Genomic DNA, 20,800 nt, shown 5'->3' on the forward strand with positions numbered 1-20,800 from the left:
AATTTTCCTGACATATGTCCTCCAGCATCAGAAGAACATTAAGACACCATTTTCACTGGAGCGAGTCTTTAAAGACCAGTCTGTCCATAATGATCCATCAAACCTCAGGGGACAAACTGACTGTTTTTCAAGTACTTTTGTTTTAAGATTTGTTTCAACTAAAGACAGCATCATACATTCTTCCCCAAACAGCTGTGTTGGTATTTTTAATTGACTTCCTAAAGTAGCATTTTATTTAGGATCACTGTAAATAATCTATCAATAAATGTTGGCCGTGCTCTTTTTCCTGGATTACATGACTTCTTCTTGTTGTGGAAAAGGAACTCAAGAAAACCAAAAGAGTTGAATCAAATGAGCTTTTATTAGGTAAGGCATTAGTGGTTAAGCAATGCAACAGATTGCAGGAGTCTGATCAACACGACTGTTCAGAAACAGCTGAACTACACGTCCAGAGGAGCTGGAAATGAACACCGATCAGAGACAGATTCACATTATATGAAAGCATCAGCTCCAAGAAAATAATCATACCTGCAGAAAGCAGTTTTCCAAATGCGATCGCCTTAAGTTTTCAGTCTCTTTTACCCGGACATTTGTTCTCTCAGGTCCTTCACATAAAAGAGAATCAGTGTTCTGGATTTCTCCCGAAAAACACGGCTGCTCCTGAGACCGTGGCACTCCTTATATTGAGCTGTGGCTCTTGTTTCTTTCCATGCTGTCTACTCAGAGAGCTCACCTGTGTCACTTGTGTATGCGTCACCTGGGTCACCTGCGTCACCTGGGTCATTTGTGTCACCCGGGTCACCTGTGTCACCTGCGTCCTGTCATGTTTCCAGGATACAAAAACACAGGTGTGTTTTCTCAGGCACGTCTCTGTTTTATGTTTGTTTCTTTGAGATGTTGGGATTTGTATTTTATTGAATTTTGCTCCAATAAGTTTGATTAGTAGATGTATGCATTTCTGTATTTGATGAATGTGTAGTAACTCGCATCAAATGTGAAGGAGAGCCCGGATAAAGCAGGGTTTTCAGAAATATTCCTGCTGCTTTCTTTCATCAGCAGCTTCTTTGTGTGTTTGAGTGGAATTTCCAGTCAGTCAGCAGGGGGCAGTGTGAGAATACCAAACCTGAGTTGTTCAAGAGCGCACACTGCGCATGCTCAAAGCTCAAGGCGCGCGGGGGGTGGGGGGTTAACACTTTAGTCATGGTTTGGAGGCAATCAAACAAATGTAAACAAGAAAAGAGCATAACTGTATACACGTATATTTGCATGATTTTTTTGCACATTAATAGATAATCACTATGCGAAGGACTCAACAGCAGTAACGGCTTCCATGGAAATACATGAGGAGCAAGCACTAGTGTGAAAAAACACATATATCAATAAACATTAGAACCATGGTCTCTGTGCCTCTAAATTGGATGAATAGAGTAGCAAAAGATAACGTTAAAAAGGACTTTAAATGCTGGAAGAGCAAAGAAAAAAAAAGTGTGCATGAAATGTGATACTGAAAACGTTCTCGTGTGAACTCGGGTGTGTTTGACTCCTGGAAATGGGGGTCTTTTTTATGCCAGCAAAGAGCTGCAGGTCAAATGAAGTTTGGCAGAAAAGTTTACACATGCCAGAGTGATGCACACTGTTATTCTGACATTAGCTTACAGAGTGTGTGCAGATATGAAGCACAGCCAAGCGGTCCTGTGTCCATTATTCCAACGTTCAGAGGCTGACACCCAGCTTAGGTTTAAGCAGAGGTCTTTAGTTATGTTCCACTGAAGAAAGTGGATTCAGAGAGTCCAACCACACTTTAAACCACATTATTGTAACTTATGACTAAACGGTTCCACCAAAACCTTCATCTGATAGCTTTGGTAAATAAAAGCCTTTTGTTAACTAATAACCTATCCTTTAAATGAGTGGAAAGGTTTGTTTGGCTCCAGGTGGAAGACCAAAAAAGTAACATTTCATTTGAGAACAGGTAAAAATAAAGATTATTTGACAGTTTTGGGCAGATCTGTCTTTAATCGTGTCAGATTAACACAAAATGTTTTGAATGGTTCTGTAAAGGCGTGCTGCCCTATTAGCATTGATAACAGCTGCTAAGCATGTTAAACAACAGAGATTTTTCTGTGTGTCAACCTCGTCTCTGAACTTAACATCAAGGTGACTTACAGACAGGCTCACAGTAACCTGCGTTATTTATGCAACTTTCTTTGACCTGCAAGACTCCTCCACGCTGTCCTAGAAATGAAGATAGGCTGCACTTATTTTGAATGTTCACTTTGACGTGTTCGTGGCGGACTTTCGGTCAATTCTTTGGTGAAAACAAAGTTAGTAACGGGCACGATAAAAAAAAAAAAAAAGGCTCAAACTGTTTTAAGCCTCAATGATTTTGTGAATAGTTGTTTTTATTCTCAAAACTTGTTTTAGTTTTTACAACCTCTGGACTTTGTAAACAAATTGTTGACTTAACATTTATTCACTGTCTCTGTCTTTGTCCTCATGCTCCTGCAGGGCTTCTTCCTCTTCCTCCTCTTCCTCGTCTTCCACCTCATCTTCATCCCCACCTCCATTGGGTATCTCCATCTCCACCTCCACCTCGACGTCCTCCCCCTCCCCTTCGATTTCATCCAGGGCTTCGATATCCCTCGACACCTCCACCATCTCCGTTCCCTGGACAACTTCAACGGCGCCCTCGCGGATCTTCTTCACGTGGAAGGTGAAAGGGGGCACTTTGTACATGGCTGTCTTAGATCGGGCGTAAACAACGTGGTCTGGCGTGAAGGCCTTCTTCATTTTGTCGCTGGATGTCTTCATCTTCTGCTTGCGCTCAGGATTGACACTCATGCGGGTCCCGAGTTTCCCCATCTTCTTCTCGATGTTATGGCGCGTCTTCTCCAGGTTCTCTTTAGTCTTCTGCTTTGTTTTCTCAATGTTATCCTTGGTTTTCTGCCTGGTCTTCTCTAGGTTCTCCTTAGTCTTCTGCTTAGTTTTCTCAATGTTATCCTTGGTTTTTTGCCTGGTCTTTTCCAGGTTCTCTTTGGTTTTGGCTCTGGTTCGATCCATCTTCTCCCTGGAGAAAACAGTTTTGAGGGTTTGCACTCGCTGCAGACTGCTGCGCTTGATGCGCTCAGCGCGGGACTCCTCGATGACCTCTTCGATCTCCAAACCCTCCTCATCCGATGACAGATCCACATGGGGTTTGTCTTCCTTTTCCCCTTCTCCCGCTTCCTCTCCAGGCTCCTCCATGGCTTCTTTGAGCTCCAGCATGCTGCCTCCTCTGCTGCCGGTGACGGACTCGGAGGTCCTCATGGATTTGGAAATGCTAAGTTTTGAAGGAAGCTTTGTTTCATCCTGCAGAGAAGAAAAGGTAAAAAATGCTCAATGTTAACACGACGTTGGATCAAACCATGGTTCAGTTCATCAGTGGACATTGGTTTTGGTTTTCTCAAGAAGATTTAGAAATTTTGTCATTTAAATGCAAGAGCTGCTGTAGCACCTACCCACTTTCAGGTTCAAGGACACTTAGGCTGTGTACGAATTCCCACCCTAACTCCTAAAAACTATGCAGTGCCCTGAATTTTAAAAGCAATTTTGACACCATGCTCACCAATTTATTTTTTTGAACGGCAGATATGACGTCACCGATTTCACAAAGTTAAAGTCTAAGAATATGAGCGTTTTGGGACAATTATTTATGAGTCCAATGTCTTCTCAAGACGAAAATGTTGATAGTTTATTTAAAAAACAAATTTTTTGGGCAAAAATTGTTGCGCTGCAATGCATTGTGGTCTATATTCGCCAATCTAGTGAGCATCGATGCACACTGGTTTTCGCAAAGACTTCTGGGAAATTTTCTAGGGCACTGAATGTTGGAATTGTAGATTCAGACAGCACTAGAAAATGGCAAACGCATTATGTAGTGAGTAGGGAAGGAATTCGGATGCAACTTTAGAGATATACAACTGGAGTCATGGAGACTTGAACCCCCAACCTTTTGGCTGCCAGAACAGTTTTTCTGCCCGAATTCTTCATTTGTGTGTCTGGCTTTCTCCGTTTCTGAGCATGCTGACTGGAGCTCCTCCCTGTTGACCCCGCCCACCACTCACACACACACACACACACCTGTGGCCCTCTGTGGAGTCGCACACACCTGCCGCCGGCACTGCGGTGGAGAGCAGCCTATTTTGGTTCATCCTGAGTTTGTTCTGTTTGGTCGGTTCCTGCCTTCTCTCCCTGAGGACTGCAGTTTCCACTTTTCTGTCGGCTCTGCTCTGTCACACTTGAGGGTTTGGTGACCACCTTGTTAGTTTATCTTCCACTTTGTTGTGATTTTTTTCCATTACTAGGCTGATAGATATTTCCGATTGCCTTGTTCCCGTGTCTCAGCCTGTGCCTCGTCTGGAGGGGGGGTTCCTTCCCCAGAGGCCTGAAGTCTGACTCTGCTAGACTCATGCCAAAGTCTTCCTCAACTTCAGGAGAGCTGATTTCTTTTCTTTCATTCGGTTTCTTCATCCCCCCTCTGGACACCTATGACTTCTTTTGTCACCCTCACACCGTTGCTAATGAAGAAATTGGAAAAAGGGGTTGGGTGGGGGGGCTTCCAATGGGCTCCTGAGAGTCTGCAGGCGCTCTAGGTTGTCATTTCCTCTCCGCCTGCTCTGCTTTTATGGTCAAAACAGGAACATGGCTGAACCTGAACAAAGGAGTCCCAGATAAGGAAGTGAGAGCTGGAGCAAGGTGTGGAAAATGGACATGTTTTTATGCTGCTGCATGACTCCAGAAGGAAAAAATGGGAGGATTCCTAGTTCTCTTGGAAAACCATCTGCCCAGCAGGAAGGTGATAGCATCAAAGTGTTAGCTGGAAAGTATGGGAACGAGAGCTCAGGGTGGAGGCAAATCCATTGTTTTGGTCTGCCGGGACGCCGATGGTCATTTTATGAAGGCATTGTGCGGCGGTGTTCAGACTCCCCATGACCTTGGAGGAGTGGGCTTAGCTGTCCCTCGCAGCAGGGAAATACCTGCAGACTCAGATTTTTTCTGCTCCATCCCTAAAAAAACAACCGACTATCATTTCAACTAAGTCTTTGACTGGCTCTTATCCGGTCAGAACTCATTAGCACAAGCTACTACAAAATGATTCAATGACAACCTTTATTAATCATTACCTGACATGTTCGGGATGTTTGGTCGGTCGAGAATTCTGCAGTTTATACGCAATTATTATGTAAATCTTACACAATTGTGAGAATGATTTTTGTGATTTGTGTCTTTCCACGACCGTTCCGCCCGCGAATGTCTATCGGACTTTTCCCATATGAACCACCAATGTATATTTTCAATTTCAAATTTTTTTCTTTAGCCCAAAATCATAACAACAGTCGTCTCAATGGGCTTCGTACCGGCAATTGTAAAGTATACATACAATCATAAGGATCATGAATACATAGAATTCAATAGGAAAATGCTAAACTGAACTCATTAAACAGACTAAACTAAACTGGACATCCCTGCCCTTAGACCCTCCTTCTTTTATATCGCGTCTACGGCATTTTCAAGTGACATAATTGACACACGAATTACTAATCTATTGCATATAAACAGCGCAATAATCACACAGTTTACCTTGGTTCACATGTTCTTTGCATGGTTTATGTGTACTTCTTTGGTTTTATTGTGGTTCATTCACGATACATCTGTGAAAATTTCACGTAAAGAACCACAACTTTTCTCACTTTTTCCAAGTAGGTTCATGTATGACCAACTTTCATCCATGCAACATGTCAGTAGTGGCTGTGTGACACGACCTTAAGACTCAGGATCTTTTTGTGAAAACCTTTTGTGACCCCTAACAGGACCAAACAGATGGATGATTTCAGGTTTTCCTGCAGCTTCAGGCTGTGAAAAATTATTCAATAATAAATACTCAATATATCTTAAATTGTAAGGTTTGCAATATAATTGCACTTTCTAGAAGTCACCGGTCAGGTCAGCGTGTTTTCATTGGAGGTGCTCCACAGGCAGTGGTCAATGGAAGGTGAGGCCTTCACCTTGGTGCTCTGAGTTCCTGACCCCCCCCCCAATTAACGAAACACGCTGCTGCTGCAGAGACAAGAAGAAACACCAAGAGCTAAAGGAAAACACGTGAAGCATAGTGTGTGTGTGTGTGTGTGTGTGTGTCAGTGAGACAGATTCATGCAGCTCAAAATCTCACCTCTGCACTAATCTTACAAAACTGTCATATTTCACAAAGTGGGACACCGGTGGGATTTCATAACCTCCCATGTTTCCACAGGAGAGTTTAAGCTGAAGCTTCTTTTCCAGGTTTCGGAGACCCGGATCAGTTCTGATCACTGCAGCTTCTCCTGATCATGTCACTGAGTGAGAAACCTCAAAGACCCACTCTGATGAAAATGGTGTTTTGGTAGTTTTTAACATGCTCTTGTGGCAGTTTTCTGATGATGGAGGTTATTTATGAAGAAAATGAAGATCAAAATTGCATTTCTGAGTGTTTCTTTGTTCAGGTCAATGTGAATCAAGAGAAGGAAAAAAACTTGTGAGGGGCTGTAAGCTAGCAGGAAAGCTCTGAACAGAGGGGTCTCAGCAACAGGAAGGAAAAGGGGGGTGGGGTTGCTGTGCACCAACAGTCCCACCCACAACTTAGAGGTAAAATTCTGATTAAGTCCTGTCGCTCTGCAGAAACTATGTCCTAGCAAACGACACAGGTTTCTGTTTTTGGCTAAAACGGGCATCATCATCATTAAAAGACCACCGGGCTTTGAAGATAGAACAACGGATGATCGGAGTGGGACTTTAAGAAAAACAAACTGACTTTATTGTTATTGTAAAAACCCAGTTTAATCCGTCCGTGAGGCTCCATGTGGGGTGTGAGGCCGAGGAGGGCTCACATTTTAACACTGCTTTTGTCCAATAAAAGAGCACTTGAGGGAAACGTTGGCTCCGCCTCCACTCTCTGGCAACCCTCCTTCATTCCCTTCTGAAAAACTGCTAAAATCCCCACAAAATGCGACGTCTGGCAGTAACTCTGTGCTACTCTCACAAAAACTACACACAAATGAAGCAAACAAACCTAACACAAGTAAAACTCCTGTGTGACGTCCGAACCGTGATGGCGCAAACGCCGCCACGGCGTGGTTCTCAGTTTCTTTTGTCTCACCAACAGCTCCTCCTCTGGCTTTGCTGTGGAGGCACAGCAGAGAAAGAAGAAAGATCACTAAGACCCTTAGCGTCAGTGGAGGTCTGTGCTTTTGTGTTTCACCGGTTCATGTCATCCTCTCCTCACAGGCAGGAAGCTCCCGGTCTGAATGCTGGAAGCAGCTGATCCTGTGTCTTCAGGGTCACTCGGTCCACCTCTATCATGCTGATGTCTAAGACAAACTGAAGCCTTTCTGCCTGTAAGGGCAGCAGCTAAACGCTCCGCTGTCGCCATGGCAGCAGTCAGGAGCAATACAACAACTGGAATATATCCACATAAAAGGAAGAGGGGTTACATCAGAAAGTGAGTCAGTCCTGAGGCAGATGCAACACACCCGCCTCTGTTTCCCTTTAAGCTGAAACCACCAAGAGCTCCCCGGCCGCGGTGGAAAAGCACATCAGTGTGTCCGCATGACTCCACATTCCATGACACACCCACCCACCCACCCACACACGGGGGGATTTTCCTGCAAATCTAGGAAAAAGGGGAATCCTCTTGGTAAAATCGCTTGTGTAAAGAGGAAAAGAGGAACTGGAAACATCTTCCTTCAGCTTCCCTGTTTGCATAATGCCATTAGCCCGCGTGGAGATTCTGATTTCCTTTTCTCTGATACCTTTGTGGCATTAGTAGATGATTTACTGCTGAAACCACACTTTTCAAGTCTGATAATTATGGCTTTTTTATTTGTCATGCTCTTAAGAAACAAAAGCATGGAAACAAATCCTTAAAGACGAAAAAACGGTAACATTTCTGAGCCCCCCTGCCAGCTGTCCAACAGGTTTTTTCCTTTTTTCTGGGGTTTTTCCAGGAGAGAGTGTGGGGAAGAAAAGATGTGCACGCTTGTGACGGATGCTCACGGCAGGAAATCTGTCCAAAGAAAAAGGACTAAATTAGAGCAAATAGGAAAGAATGTCGGACTGACAGGGCAGCTGACTGAGGTGGGTGGCTGTGAAAATGTTTTTATGCATCAGTTAACACCACCCGAAGGCTTATCACAGGGCAATGAGCAAAAATAATGACCTTTATGCTGGAAGGAAATGGCCTGTTTGCCTGGATTTCACAATAAAAATGAATTTTTTTCACTAAAATCAGGAGACTCTGGTGGAGTCTGCTGACCCTAAATTCCCCCAGGCAGCTTGTGTGTGATACACAAACAGGACACAAACACAAGAGTGTGTCGTGTTTGTGTGATGCACACAAACACGACACGCTCCTGTGTTGTCTTTAAGACACAAAGTGAAATCAAACCCGACAATAATCTGTCTGCTGAGCCGTGATCAGCGCTTCGTTTAACAGAAGCCTGCATCATTAACACCCCAGACTCAAGTAAATGTTGATGTTAGCGGAGATGTCAACTGAAGACAGGCTCTCAGACTAAACATGGCTGACTGGAGATAAGGAGAGTTATGTGTACATTCAACACACAAACTCACAAAGATGTGGCGACTCAAAGCTGAACATGGAACCTGATTGTTTAAAGGATGTCCCATTAAAAAAAAAAAAAAGCTTCCTCTTTCTTCGTGGAAAGTGTTTTCCCTAAAGTTCCACTCCGATCATTTTTTGATCTGTTTTTTTTTAATCGTGATGATGACATTTTTAACCCCAAATCAAAAAATTGGTGTCGTTTCTAGGACATAGTTTCTGCAGAGCGGCAGGACTTCATCAGAAATTCATCTCTGAGTTATGGGCGGGACTGTTGCCGGGCAGTAAGCCACACCTCATTTCCCATCATCCCTACATTGACACTCTCTCCCACTAGCTTACCCCCCACCCCCACCCCCGGCCTAACATTAACAGTAATATCCGATCTATCCATCCGTCCAGTTCTGATCCAGATTCTAGCTCAGACCAGGAGAACAAAGACGCTCATGGATCCATTAGTCTACAGGTGGATGATCAGAAAGGGGCGGAGCAGGAAGTTTGTGGCATTCCAGGTTATTTTCACTGCCACAAACGTCTTAAAATGGACTTTTTTCTTATGCTCCAAATTCAAAATAAAGAAAAACTCAGAAATGCAACAGAAGGCCAAAAAGACCATTTTCAGTGGATTGGGTTTTTAACATGGGACAATAAGTTTTTGCCCTCTTCTGAAATCTGCCTCCAGTGGTCTTTTGAGGAACTGCCACCATGACTTCCCAGATTCTTCTGGCGGTGGTTTAGAACAGCGTTTCCCAGAGTACCCCTGCACGCTTTACTTTTTCCATTGTGTAACAAACCTGAAATAAAAAGGACTCATTCTGAGATGAACTGACTCACAAAGGAGAAAAAAAGCCAAAGCACGCGGGGGTACTGATGGGGGTACAGGGGGAGTATATTCTCAGTCATCTGGAGCCGATCACACTCAGACGGTCAAGGACTTTTTGTCGTCTCAGCTCACCGTCTCGGCGGTTCTGTCGTGGGAATGCTTTGGGAAAAAGTAGGTTGTTCCCAAACAGAACCCTGGGAAAAAGTTCCCTCTCTTTCCTTCGGTCTACTTGGCCCCTTCAGTCAGGATGGGACCACGGTGGAATGGCTATATAAAGTGATGTTCCGCCGCAGTCCCCCGAGGACAAAGACAAATGAGTCACCGAGCTACGTTCAGGAGCAGCTATGCTTCCTTTGTCACCATCTTTCATGCATGGTGTCTATTATCTGGATCAAAGCATGGAGAGCTCATGTGAGCCAGAGCTCCAGAAGGGACTAACCCATCTCCATGGTAACAGTCAAACGTGTTGTTGACTGTTCACAGTCTTGGGTCAGAACCAGCATTCATTCTGTTCAATACTCTGTCTTGTTTGGCAGATGTAAAGAGAAACTTGAGCAAACTGTGATCCACCTTAAAGGAGAGTCTTGGTGCATTTCCAAATCAGCACTGGAGAAGTTCAGAAGGAGAAAAGGCAGAAACACTAAGGACTTCCCAGCTGACCATGAGTTAGGTTAAGAGGAGACTAAGCTAGGGTTAACCACACCTGTCCCCACAACAAACCCAGAGAAGTAGATGAAGAGGATGGAGCTGTCTCTTCTGAAAAGGTGGTGTGGATGATGGCAGAGGGAAAAGCTGGTTTTCTTCCTGCTCCTTGTAGAGTTTTTTTTTCTGGACAAGCTGTTGTTGGAACTGCGTGATCTTTCAGAGGGTTTGGCTCAATCAGAGTGAAACCAAACCAAAGGAAGGAGTGACATTTTCCAGCATCCTCAGACCCTCAAAACCATATTTGCAGGACTTTAACCAACCTAAAGGCCCACCCACACGGCTATCGGAAACATGCGGGAGCCCTAAGGTTTTTCCTCCTCACACTCATTATTTAATCATGAGGGTTCTGCTTGGGCACAATGGTGTGTGGGTATGGTGGTGCAGTGGTTAGCATACTCGCTTCACAGCGAGGACGGACGTTGCGTGTTCTCCTCGTGCATGTGTGGGTTTTCTCCCGGGCTCCTTGTTTCCTCCCACGGTCTAAAAACATGCTTTAGAAGTTAATTGGTGATTCTAAACTGCCCCTCGGTGTGACTGTGATTGTGTGGCCCTGCAACAGCTGTTCAGGGTTTACCCCACCCTCACCCAACAGTTGATGGGGTAGGCTCCAGCAAAGACCCCAAACGGGAGTCAGTGGGTTCTGAAGGTGGATGGAAAATGAACAGTGGATTTGATCAATTAAGATTTTATTCTATGAATGACGACCTGACTAGATACATTAACTTTCTGACACGGGTCACTAATGTGGGAGTCACAACTATCGCATATATTCGGGACTGTCCAGTCTGCTGCAGCCACTGCAGATTTACTCGTGGACAGATTTTGATTTTAGTGCCAACAGATTTTCCTGCAGAGCAAAAGAACCTCAGTGGTTCCTCCTCTGCCATCCCGCCGAGGAGGAACCCCCTGCTGCAGATCTGACATGTCCATGCAGGCAAAGCAGTGCATGCACCGACACCAGGTGTCAAAGTGGTTCCATGATCCTGCAGATAACTACCAAGAGTCTAGCAGGTGTGATGCAGCTTTTCCCGTTCATGGCCTTCATGGTGAGCACTCACCGGCACTGTTTTCATTTCCAGAATGAGGAACTGGACACAAACTGGTAACACCGAGAAGTAAAAGTAAAATTAGATGGGAGAAAGTCTTTAAATAAACCGTTTCTTTAGATCCTTTGGAAACACAACCCTTCATGAATGAAATCATCTAGTAAAAGGAAATGTTGTTTTTCAAATGGTTTTCTTTTCAGTACGTCATATTTATTGATGTTCCACTCCTTTGCTTAAATGTCTTTATTTTATTTCACAAACTAGTGATTATGTTTGAATAAATCTCGTCAGCGGGTATCTTTGCCCAAACCTCTGAGAATCAGCTTTTCCAGAGGAGCCTGGAGAATTTGTGTCCTGCCCCTCCAACAATGATGTGTTCCCAAGGCTGCAGATATGTGCTGTGGGGGCAGCTCAGGTCTCTTCATGCTGTGCTACTATTTATGGTCAGATTAAGATTTGAGTTTGTCCCCCAGGAATTCTGACCCCGTACCTCCATGCAGCCTGGCGTTGCGGCGCAACAGTGCGTGCGCTGAGTGAAAAATGGCCGTCAGTCAGAGAGTATTTCCTGGAGACTTCCTAACTAAACAATTCCAGCTTCTTTTACAAACTGAAGCTGAACTCCAGCACAGAAACTAGAGCGTGGCAGGTCTTCTGCCCCCTCTCTGTCCCTCCTGGAGTTCAACTCCCCAGGCTTGACTAACAGGGACACATGGACACTGAAGGAATGGCGGCGGCCATCGCCATGGTGACACTGTGTTTCCCTTTCCAATAACAATGTAGGAGGCTGATGTTTATTGAAAGATTTATGAAGCTGCAGAAGAAGTGGCCTCTTCCTCTCCTGCTAACTGTCCTGCTCATGCAAAGAGTCTTTGGCTCCCAGAGAGCAGCCATGAGCTTTGCGGTCATGAAAGGCATTCTTTCCCTGCCTTGTTAGCACTTTACGCTCACATTGTTTGGTTTCAGTGTACCTTTATGGACAGCAGAGAGTAGAAATAACAGAAATGTTGGAACCGTTTGACCACAGTTTTCCTCAGGAACTCTTGATCCCATCCCTCAGACAATAACCTAATGGATCATGTCATGAGAAGCTTGCTTTGTGTGAGTTGGCGGCAGATTTCTAGCTGTTGTGTAGCCACATATCAACACCAAGACCACGCAGGCGGCACAGATTGGACAGCATTTCAGCACTGACTCTTCCATCTAATCACTTTCACTGGAGTTTTACAGCATTCAACCCAAAACTTCCCATGAACCTCCGGACTGAGTGTCAAATCAGAGCTTTGGTTCTGAGGAAGTTGGACATCGTGGTCCTCACAGAGGACAAACGCTCCTCTGTTCAGAGGCCATGGTGCCAGTGGCCTTTCAAAGCTGGGATCACATGGTGCAGAGGATCATAGGAGGAAACAAACAAATGTTTTCAATAAGCTGTGACTCACTCAAGTGTGACTCACGGTACTGGGCTCCTACTTACTAATAAAACATTTAGGGAAGTGAATCAGAACCAGAGCCGAGTAGAATCCGAGCAAAAACCGCATTGGAGGTTTCATCGTGTTTGTCTGGATTTCTCAGAGCAAAACAACTGCCCCCCATAATCCAACATTCTGCCCTTTTAGCGGGTCACACTGGCTCAAAGACAGCCAGATCATGGTTCTCACACAGAACCCGCCATCGTAGAACCAACTGAGACGATGGAGAAGCTCAGATTGTTCTTGCACCACAGTGGTCCTCAGCTTGGTTCTCTGGGTTTCTTAACTCAGGTCTTCAGCTCTGATCCTTCGTAGTCATCACAGATGACACGTGAGCATAAATGGATTGAACAATGCAGCTACAAATTAACCTGCTTTTGGAGAGAGTGGCTCAGGTTTCTGAAAATCCCAAATGTCCCACAGGTGTAAAAGTTTGGCTTCCTTCTACTTGACTTCCGGTGTTTTGGGACCTGGACCTGACTGAGAATTTAAATGTAAATGTCACGGGCAGACAACGCAAATAAAGATAAAGGATTTCAATGCATGGTGTTGTGACAGATCTGTACGCAGAAACATGGCTTTGAGGACATCTACCAAACTCCAGGAGGACTCTGTGTTGGATTTCAGACTTTGGTTGGACAAAAGTGAGCTTGTCTCAAAGAGAACGAAGGACAGACTGCTGTTTTTTAATTACAACATGAAGGCCTTTCTTATATGTAAAGAGCTTCTTCTTCCGCTGCTGCTGTGGATCTTCTGTTAAAGAAGTACTGGAGATTTAGACTCAAGGAAGCTTCAAAATGATCATTAAGACCAGTTTTGTGCTGAAAATGAGCAAATCCTGCAAACCCGATGAAGAACCCTGCATGGCTCCTGCATTGATGGAAACCATGGTTTCCTCAGAGCTTAAGCTTCAACACTGACCTCTGCAAAAGTTCCTTCCCACCTGCAGTTTTTGTAAATCACAAGAACTCTAAAGTGCCCTAATTTGCACAACTATTTTTTCAGGGATTAGAAAAAGATTAGACATTTTTGCTCCAAGAATGGAGACGTTGACTTTGTTTTAATGTATCTTTTCAAAGATGAGAATGAAATACTTAAAAGGAGGTTTCAAATGTATTTGTTTTAAGAAGGGGTTTCTTCTTTGCTGGTTAAATAAATATGTTTAGATCTTTATTCCTGCCCCTCTGCCTTCACCTTCTGACCTTTTTCCTTTGCTTGTGTTTCATCTCGTCCCTATTTGTTGTCAATTTTCCATCTTAAACAGGAATGAAAACTTTCTGTAAACTGTAAAAACCTTTGAGGACTCCAAACTTAAACAATCAGAGCGGGACTCTTGTTTAGGAAGGTTTCCTGCTCAAATGTCCAAATATAGACCTGCACAGACCTGTTAGAAGTGGGGCACTTCAGAGATAATGCATTCAAATAGAAAAAAAACTTTGACAATTATGCCAAAAGGAAACCGAAAATGAAAAATGAAATCTAAAAAAACTTCCAGAAAATCATGAAATGTGATTTTCAGTGGTTCTGACGAGCACCAACTAAAATAAAGACCTCACTTTGTGCCTTGGAGGCACGTTAACATTGGGAGTGGGGTCATCTGGACCCCACTCCCAATGTTAACGTACCTCCAAGGGTCATCTGGACCCCACTCGATAGCACAAGTGTTAACCAGGTTTTGGTACTACACTCTGTAAATGATCATTTTACTTTATCATGGTTTTCTTTTAGTAGAATTGATTACAAAAGGACCCACACGTGCACTCCGAAGAAACGGCTGCTTCAGTTTTGTGGCTGGAGGAGAAGAGTTCTGCTGGAGCTCAGCAGACACGCTCAGGCTGCTTCAGATCTGCACACACTCAACCGTCTGCAGGTCATACATCGAGCTTCCTAAAGCTACCTGCTGTCATCGGGTCAAGGTTTCTGTTTGCATTTTAGACTAACACGGATCAATGAAAGCTTTCTGTTGAGATCGACCAAGGCGCTAAAAGCACAAGAATGAGGAATTTGAGGTTCAAAACATTGCTATGTTCTTTGAATTTTCCTGTTTATTAAAGAGTTTAGATCGTAGTTAAGCTGGAAAATGAAGAGGAGGAGGTAAGGTAACCGTGAGGGGAATAACTTCCTCCTTTAAGGCGGAGGAATGTGGGAGACTGAGGACCAATTCAGTGACTCCTTCCATGTGAGAAAGAGGAGATTAATATGAAGAGCTGGGGATTCCTGTGCTATGAATCATCTGTCTAAATATGGCCCCTGGTCTTCATCTTGACACACCCATCCATTCCCCCCGTCCCTTCAGCGCATGGTTTGTTTTTGCTCTCCCACATGCAGCACTCTCTCTCTCCTCTTCTCATTGTTCCAGAAACTGCTCAAAAAAAGCAGAGGTGTGTTCTGAAGGCAGGTCGGATGTTCTGGTTTGATCTGTTAAAAGCGTTTTGCAGAAGCACAGCAGGTAAACTGCAGCTGGATCGGTTCTAGTACAAACTGTGACCGATGCTGTCTGGAATGAACACCGTGTAAAGAAGTCTATGGTTTGCTGACTCTATAGGGTTCAAACGTCTGTGTGTTGTTTTAAGTCTGAGAAAAACCATCATTGCTGTGAGTCTGCACCGTGTGTGAAATCGCATCTTTTCTTTGGTGATATGAAACATATCATGTGTGTAATCCTTAAACCTTGGCCACTACTTCTCCTCCTTAATGACTCCACCACTAAACCGAAAACACAGAAAGAGTTACTTTTTTAAAAACTAGAACCTTACTAAAGCCTGTGCTGCACCACTGGGAGACATCTCCAGATATCTCACGCTCTTCCTTACTCTCCGTTCTTCTTTATGCTCAGCTTTCGTGATAAGACTCTCTGATAAGGTTGAGATACCAGTCAGATGGGTCAGAAGTCAGAGGAACAGATCATGTCTTGGAGATCAGTGCATAGAGGCAGATGGAGACGGTTTGGACAGGCCGAGAGGAAGAACAGTTGTTGAAGATGATGCTGAGGTTGGAGCTGCCAGGAAAGACCAAAGAGGAGGTTCATGGATGTAGAGGAGGAGGAGGATGCAGAGAGGGTTAGATGGAAGCAAATGCTTCTACTCATAGTCATCCAGATCATGGGACTGGTGGCTGTTCTGTTTCTGCAGAAGACTTCAAAAGGCAGAGTAACACATGTTCTGGCTCTTTGTGAGGCAAACGTAGGGATAAAACACAAAAGCAGCAGCAGAAAAGTGCAGAAAGACAAACAAAAGTTTTCACCAAGGAAAATGAGCTAAATCTAACTGAAAATACTTTAAAGATTCAATTTACAAAAATCACAACTTAACTGATTCTGTTACTGTGAGACATTGGGGTGTGTCCGTTGTTGCTGACCTTCTCTCATCTTCTCCCCTCATCAGCACCTAAAATCAGGGTTTAAAGTCTTTCCTCTGAAACTGCCTGAGTCACATCTGGTGGCTCCTGATCGCTGAAGCACATGACCGTCACAAAGCTGGAACTGAAATGTGTTTTTGCTTAGAAGACACAACCTGTTGGCAGCAGAGGTGTCTGTTAGAAATGCTGAGGAAGCAGCCGTGCCGCTGTTTGACGGGATTTCACTGAGATCCCAAATTCCAGCTAAACACGACTGACCTGCTGCTGTCGAGTCTGTGCTGGACACACAAAAACCAGCTCTAATGACAGTGAGGAAGAGACTCGCCGCCATCAGCGAGTCACAGATCTACAGTTTAATGAAGACAACTCTGCAGCTCTTTCTTTCTCTGTGCGGTGATTCAGTCCTGCTCAAACTGCATCGTTTTCTGCAGCTTTCAGGTTATTTATAGAGTGAGGTTATCTCGGGGGTTCGGCCTCAAACCAAACTAGCCTCAGTCTGGAAATGATGTCATTTAATTCAGTCAGGATGGTTAAATGTTTGTCCATCAATAAAGGACAACCTGTGGAGTTTCCCTTAAACTCTCACGTGAAAAAGTTAAGACTTTCCGGCAAAGTTTTTTGCGTTTTTTTTCTAATCATGGCAGCTGCGTTTGAAGAAGTTGGGTTCATATTTTGCTTTGTTTTTTTGATTGACAGCCCCCCCCGGACTCATCTCAGCCATTGTTGAGGTGGGCGGGGTAAGCTCCAGCCCTGCTTCAGGCTTCCTTTTCTCCCAGAATCCTATAGGTGGCGTAACGTCAGTCTGTGGCGGCAGGCAATGGAAAATGGGGCGGAGCCACTTTCTGACTTCACAGAGAGCTGAGCTCTGACACAGGGAGCTGTTGGACCGTCTGTCATGAGGGTTCTGACCGTATCATGTTGTCATGATCACCAACACCACCTTCAGAAGTTGAACATGTCTGTCTGACAGTAATGATGGGAGGAAAACCTCAAAAGTTTGACCTAAATAACGCGTTTCAGACACGTCCGCCTGCTGAACAAAGACAGTTTGTTCTCAGTTATTCCGTCACAATCTGAAAAATCCAGTTCACCTCAAAACACTGTTCACAACTGGGAGTTCCTCCCCGGCAGAGCACGGAGGAGCTGAAGAATGCATGGTGTTCCTGCTTTATTCTGGGGGGGGTTCAACTTTAATTATGTCATGTTTGGTAACCATAAACAGAGGCGTGTTTTGAGTTAGTCAAGCAGCCAGAAAACAGCCCTTCTGGGCCAGTTTGTATCCAACATCCAGTTTGATGTTTCAGCTAGACTGCATTGGAAACCAGAAACCGCAACTTGAAGAATTTATTAAGCTCTGATTAAAAATAGATTTATGATGATGTACAATTGGGAAAGAGTTGAGAAACTGAATTCCTTCAGCTGGAATGAAGAAATCAGCTATTTTTTTTTCCACACAGCTGTGCCCTGCTCATCTGCAGATTGTTTTGAGGAAAGTGTCAGTCAGGTCTGTGAGCGAGCTGGAACAGGACTCATGCAGCCCAAATACGCTGAAGGAACCAGAGAGGGAGGCTGAGGGTGGAAACTCTGAATGTTCTCGTGCCACCGTGCAAAAAGCTGAAAACTATTACCCCCCTCCCTCCACAGCAATCCTGAGGGCTGAAAGAAAGCCTGCCTCTCTGTAACTAACTTAACTCATGGCTTTGCTTCCATTAGTCATGGAGGATTTTTGTGGTGTTTGAATCTGTCTTTGAGGAAAAGATGAAATCACCTTCTGAGTGGAATCCATGCCGATCCTGCAGCCAGCAGGCTTGTAGAAGCCTGAACTCTCAGGCCCATACATGGTGCACTGTGAAAGAAAATCCCTGCCACCGGCTGAGATTCAGACACACCGTAATGGGCTGGAGGTGACTCAGAGGCAGTGCTGAATGGCAAGACCACAAGTCCGAGTCAAGGACCTGCTCGAGTTGAGTCCATTTAAGTCAACTCAGAAAGCTGAGAGTTTGAAAGGAACATTGTTGTCAAAAGCGGTTTTGGGACACAGGAGCTGCTTCTGCATTCCCAACGCAGAAAAAACACCGATCGTTAGGCGCTGGAGATGAAAACAACAAACACATGAACATGACTCACAAGTCCCAAACCTCAAGCATCAAGTGAGACTCAAGTCCTTATCTCAACTTCAAGTCTCCATCTCTGATGGGGGCACATGAATTGAGAGGCAGAAGGCCTTCACAGCAGCAGACCTGTGAGCTGACCTCTGACCTGCAGCAGCCCCCACACAGCTCAGATCACTCTCAAAAAGCCTTAACCCCAATCAAAAAGGAAAAAAACAGGAAGACTCCAACCATGAGAGGAAACTCTAACATGGGTGCAATCGGAAAATGTATTTAACATCACTGTAATTACTTTATATTTACTAAAACTAAAATACAAAACTAAACTTTGCTGCACAAAACTCAACACATATTATATATTAGAGTGCAGACTGATGAAAAAACATCACTGGAGAGCATTTTTGACCCAAAACATTCAAAGGTTAAGATTTAGCTCCCTGGGGTTTCCTGTAAACGGCACCGGCTGACACTTGGCTGTCTCCCAGTGACAACTTTGCAGTAAACTTTGAATTTCTCCCTAAGATAATACACGTCTCCTAATCAAAAAACAAATCATTTCTGCATCCTTAGGTATTCACCGAATGCTGCAGGATTTTGTGAGGCGGTATGCCCCACCCATCCTTCATCAGACCCATGCAGATCCCTCCACACCTCTGAGAGATCAGGAAAACAACGCCGTGTCACCATCTCACCTGGTAGATCATGACTTTGAAGTTGCGTCTCTTCAGCAGCTCTGCCTCGTTGCTCTCCAGCTTCTTGATTTGGCCCCCTTGCTTCTCCAGGGTGGCCCGCACCGTCTTGACGTTGACGCTCACCTTGCGCACCTTCTCCATCATCTTGTTGACGCTGTTGGATGTGGTGCTGTGGCTCTTGGTCAGCTTGGTCAGCTCGCCCTGGATGCTGATGACCGAGCGCTCCATCTCCTGCTGCCTGGTCTCCAGCCCGCTCTGGGTCTGCTGGATCTGGTCCACCGCTCCGATGATCTTGTCAAGCAGGGAGAGAACCAAGACCCCGTTCACTTGCTGGTCCACCTTCAGGGCCTCGTCCTTGGCCTCTTGACCTTCTCCTTCTGAGCTCACGGTCGGCGGGTCTTTCTTGGCTGCTGCAAAAGCATTGTCTTCATCATCAGAGGGTGGCAGGTTGACCTCGTCATCTGAGATTTCTGTGAGGGTTTGAGGCTCCAGCTGAGCACTTGCAGATTCCAGTGGTTCCATGGCTGCCATGATGGTGGATCTCTGCTATTTTGACTGTTAATCAGACTTTTTTTCCAACTCTGGTTCTCCTCCTGTCTCAACGGCTTTTCTCTTTCTCCTATTCCCTGAGCGACTGTTCCTCCCTCTGTTTCTAAATTCACTTCTCTGTCTTTTTCTCTTCACTTCAAGATCCCAGGGTCAGACCAGTTGAGAGGGAAGCACCAGATATACCAGATGGCACCACATAAGCGCTGTGAAAGCCTCAGCAGGCAGAAAACCCTGTAATCAGGCTTATAGCAAACTTTCTCTCCGGCCCTCCTTTTTCCACTGCACTCTCCTCCTCCATTCAGCTCCTCCCCATGAATATTCCACACCGCAGCCAGACTCCTCCCTCCTGACACAGGGACACGCCTCTTTGCAGCACACATGCATGTACACAAGCGGAGGCAGAGCCAGAGGAGGAATGTTTGGAGGCATCTGTTGCTGTTTCTACTCCTCTGTTCCTGCTCTGCAGACTCTGCAGCCAAAGCAGGTTTACATTTTCTGCAGGAGAAAACCGAGGAAAGGAGGAAAAGTTACATCAGCCCTCTGAAATGAAAAAGACCCTTTCATTAAAGTCAGAGTGGAGCCGAACCAAACCAGATAAAGACCCACTTCAAGGAAAATTGTGTCTTTAAAATGTTCTTATGGGACTTTTCTGATGATGGAGGAAAAGCATACATTTTAAAAAGAGTTGGATTTTTGAGCATTTCTCTATTCAAACTGATGTAAAAAAAAAAAGCCATTTTAAAATTTGTAGCAGTGATGTAAAAAAATATTCTGAGCAGACCACCAGCTCCCTGCTCTGCTCCATTCTGATCATCCACCGTCAGATCAACAGATCCATGAACATCTTTGTTTTCCTGGTCTGAGCTGGAATCTGGATCTGAACTGGACAGCTGCATAGATCTGATATCGCTACCGTTTGTGTGGCATAATGTTAGGATAGGAGGCTTATAAGCTGCTCTTAGGTTTGGTTGTTCAATGTTCTTGAGTCAATACGTTTTTCTGACTTTCCCAACTTGAAAAAGGCTGAAAAAGTTCTACTGTCACTCACTGATGCTACCTCAGAATCACTAGAACAACGTGACGGAACTGTCCAGCGTTTTTATGGAGTTTGTGCCTCTTGATCAGCCATTATTGTTTAGGCGATATACAAGCTCAACTGTCTGCCTCAGTTTGTATGCTTTTGTGTCATTTTTTTGAGTCTGTGAGTCTCTCTCTGTTAAAAGTGCTATATAAATCAAGATTACTTACTTACTTCTTTGTGGAACGGAAAGTAAAAGATTTTTCCTCAGATATTTATTAGTGTATTTATTTCAGATTGTTTTGGGCGACTATCAACAAAACAAAGTATATAAAAAAACTATTTATTTATTTATTTATTTATTTATACACATTTGATTGATTTGATTTGATTTATTGATT

At 44.5% G+C, this 20,800-nt stretch overlaps 1 protein-coding gene across 1 annotated transcript; it reads right to left on the reverse strand.

The window, feature by feature from the left end:
• Positions 1-342: 342 nt before the first annotated feature.
• LOC101156206 (caveolae-associated protein 1) lies at positions 343-19,654 on the reverse strand. The gene is made up of 2 exons (XM_004080727.4): positions 18,833-19,654; positions 343-3,348 (listed from the first exon to the last, which is right to left on the reverse strand). Exons 1-2 carry the CDS (start codon positions 19,361-19,363, stop codon positions 2,470-2,472), a joined length of 1,410 nt encoding a protein of 469 aa, XP_004080775.1. The 5' UTR covers positions 19,364-19,654; the 3' UTR covers positions 343-2,469.
• Between the last annotated feature and the right edge of the window lie 1,146 nt (positions 19,655-20,800).

This window comes from Oryzias latipes, chromosome 19, assembly GCF_002234675.1.
Source record: "Oryzias latipes chromosome 19, ASM223467v1".
In the NCBI taxonomy this organism is placed as follows: domain Eukaryota; kingdom Metazoa; phylum Chordata; class Actinopteri; order Beloniformes; family Adrianichthyidae; genus Oryzias; species Oryzias latipes.

Coding starts and splice junctions, on each gene's coding strand:
- LOC101156206 (XM_004080727.4), bottom strand. CDS start 19,363: ATGGCAGCCATGGAACCACTGGAATCTGCAAGTGCTCAGCTGGAGCCT. Junction 3,349..18,832: donor TCAAAGTCATGATCTACCAG/GTGAGATGGTGA, acceptor TCTTCTCTGCAG/GATGAAACAAAGCTTCCTTC.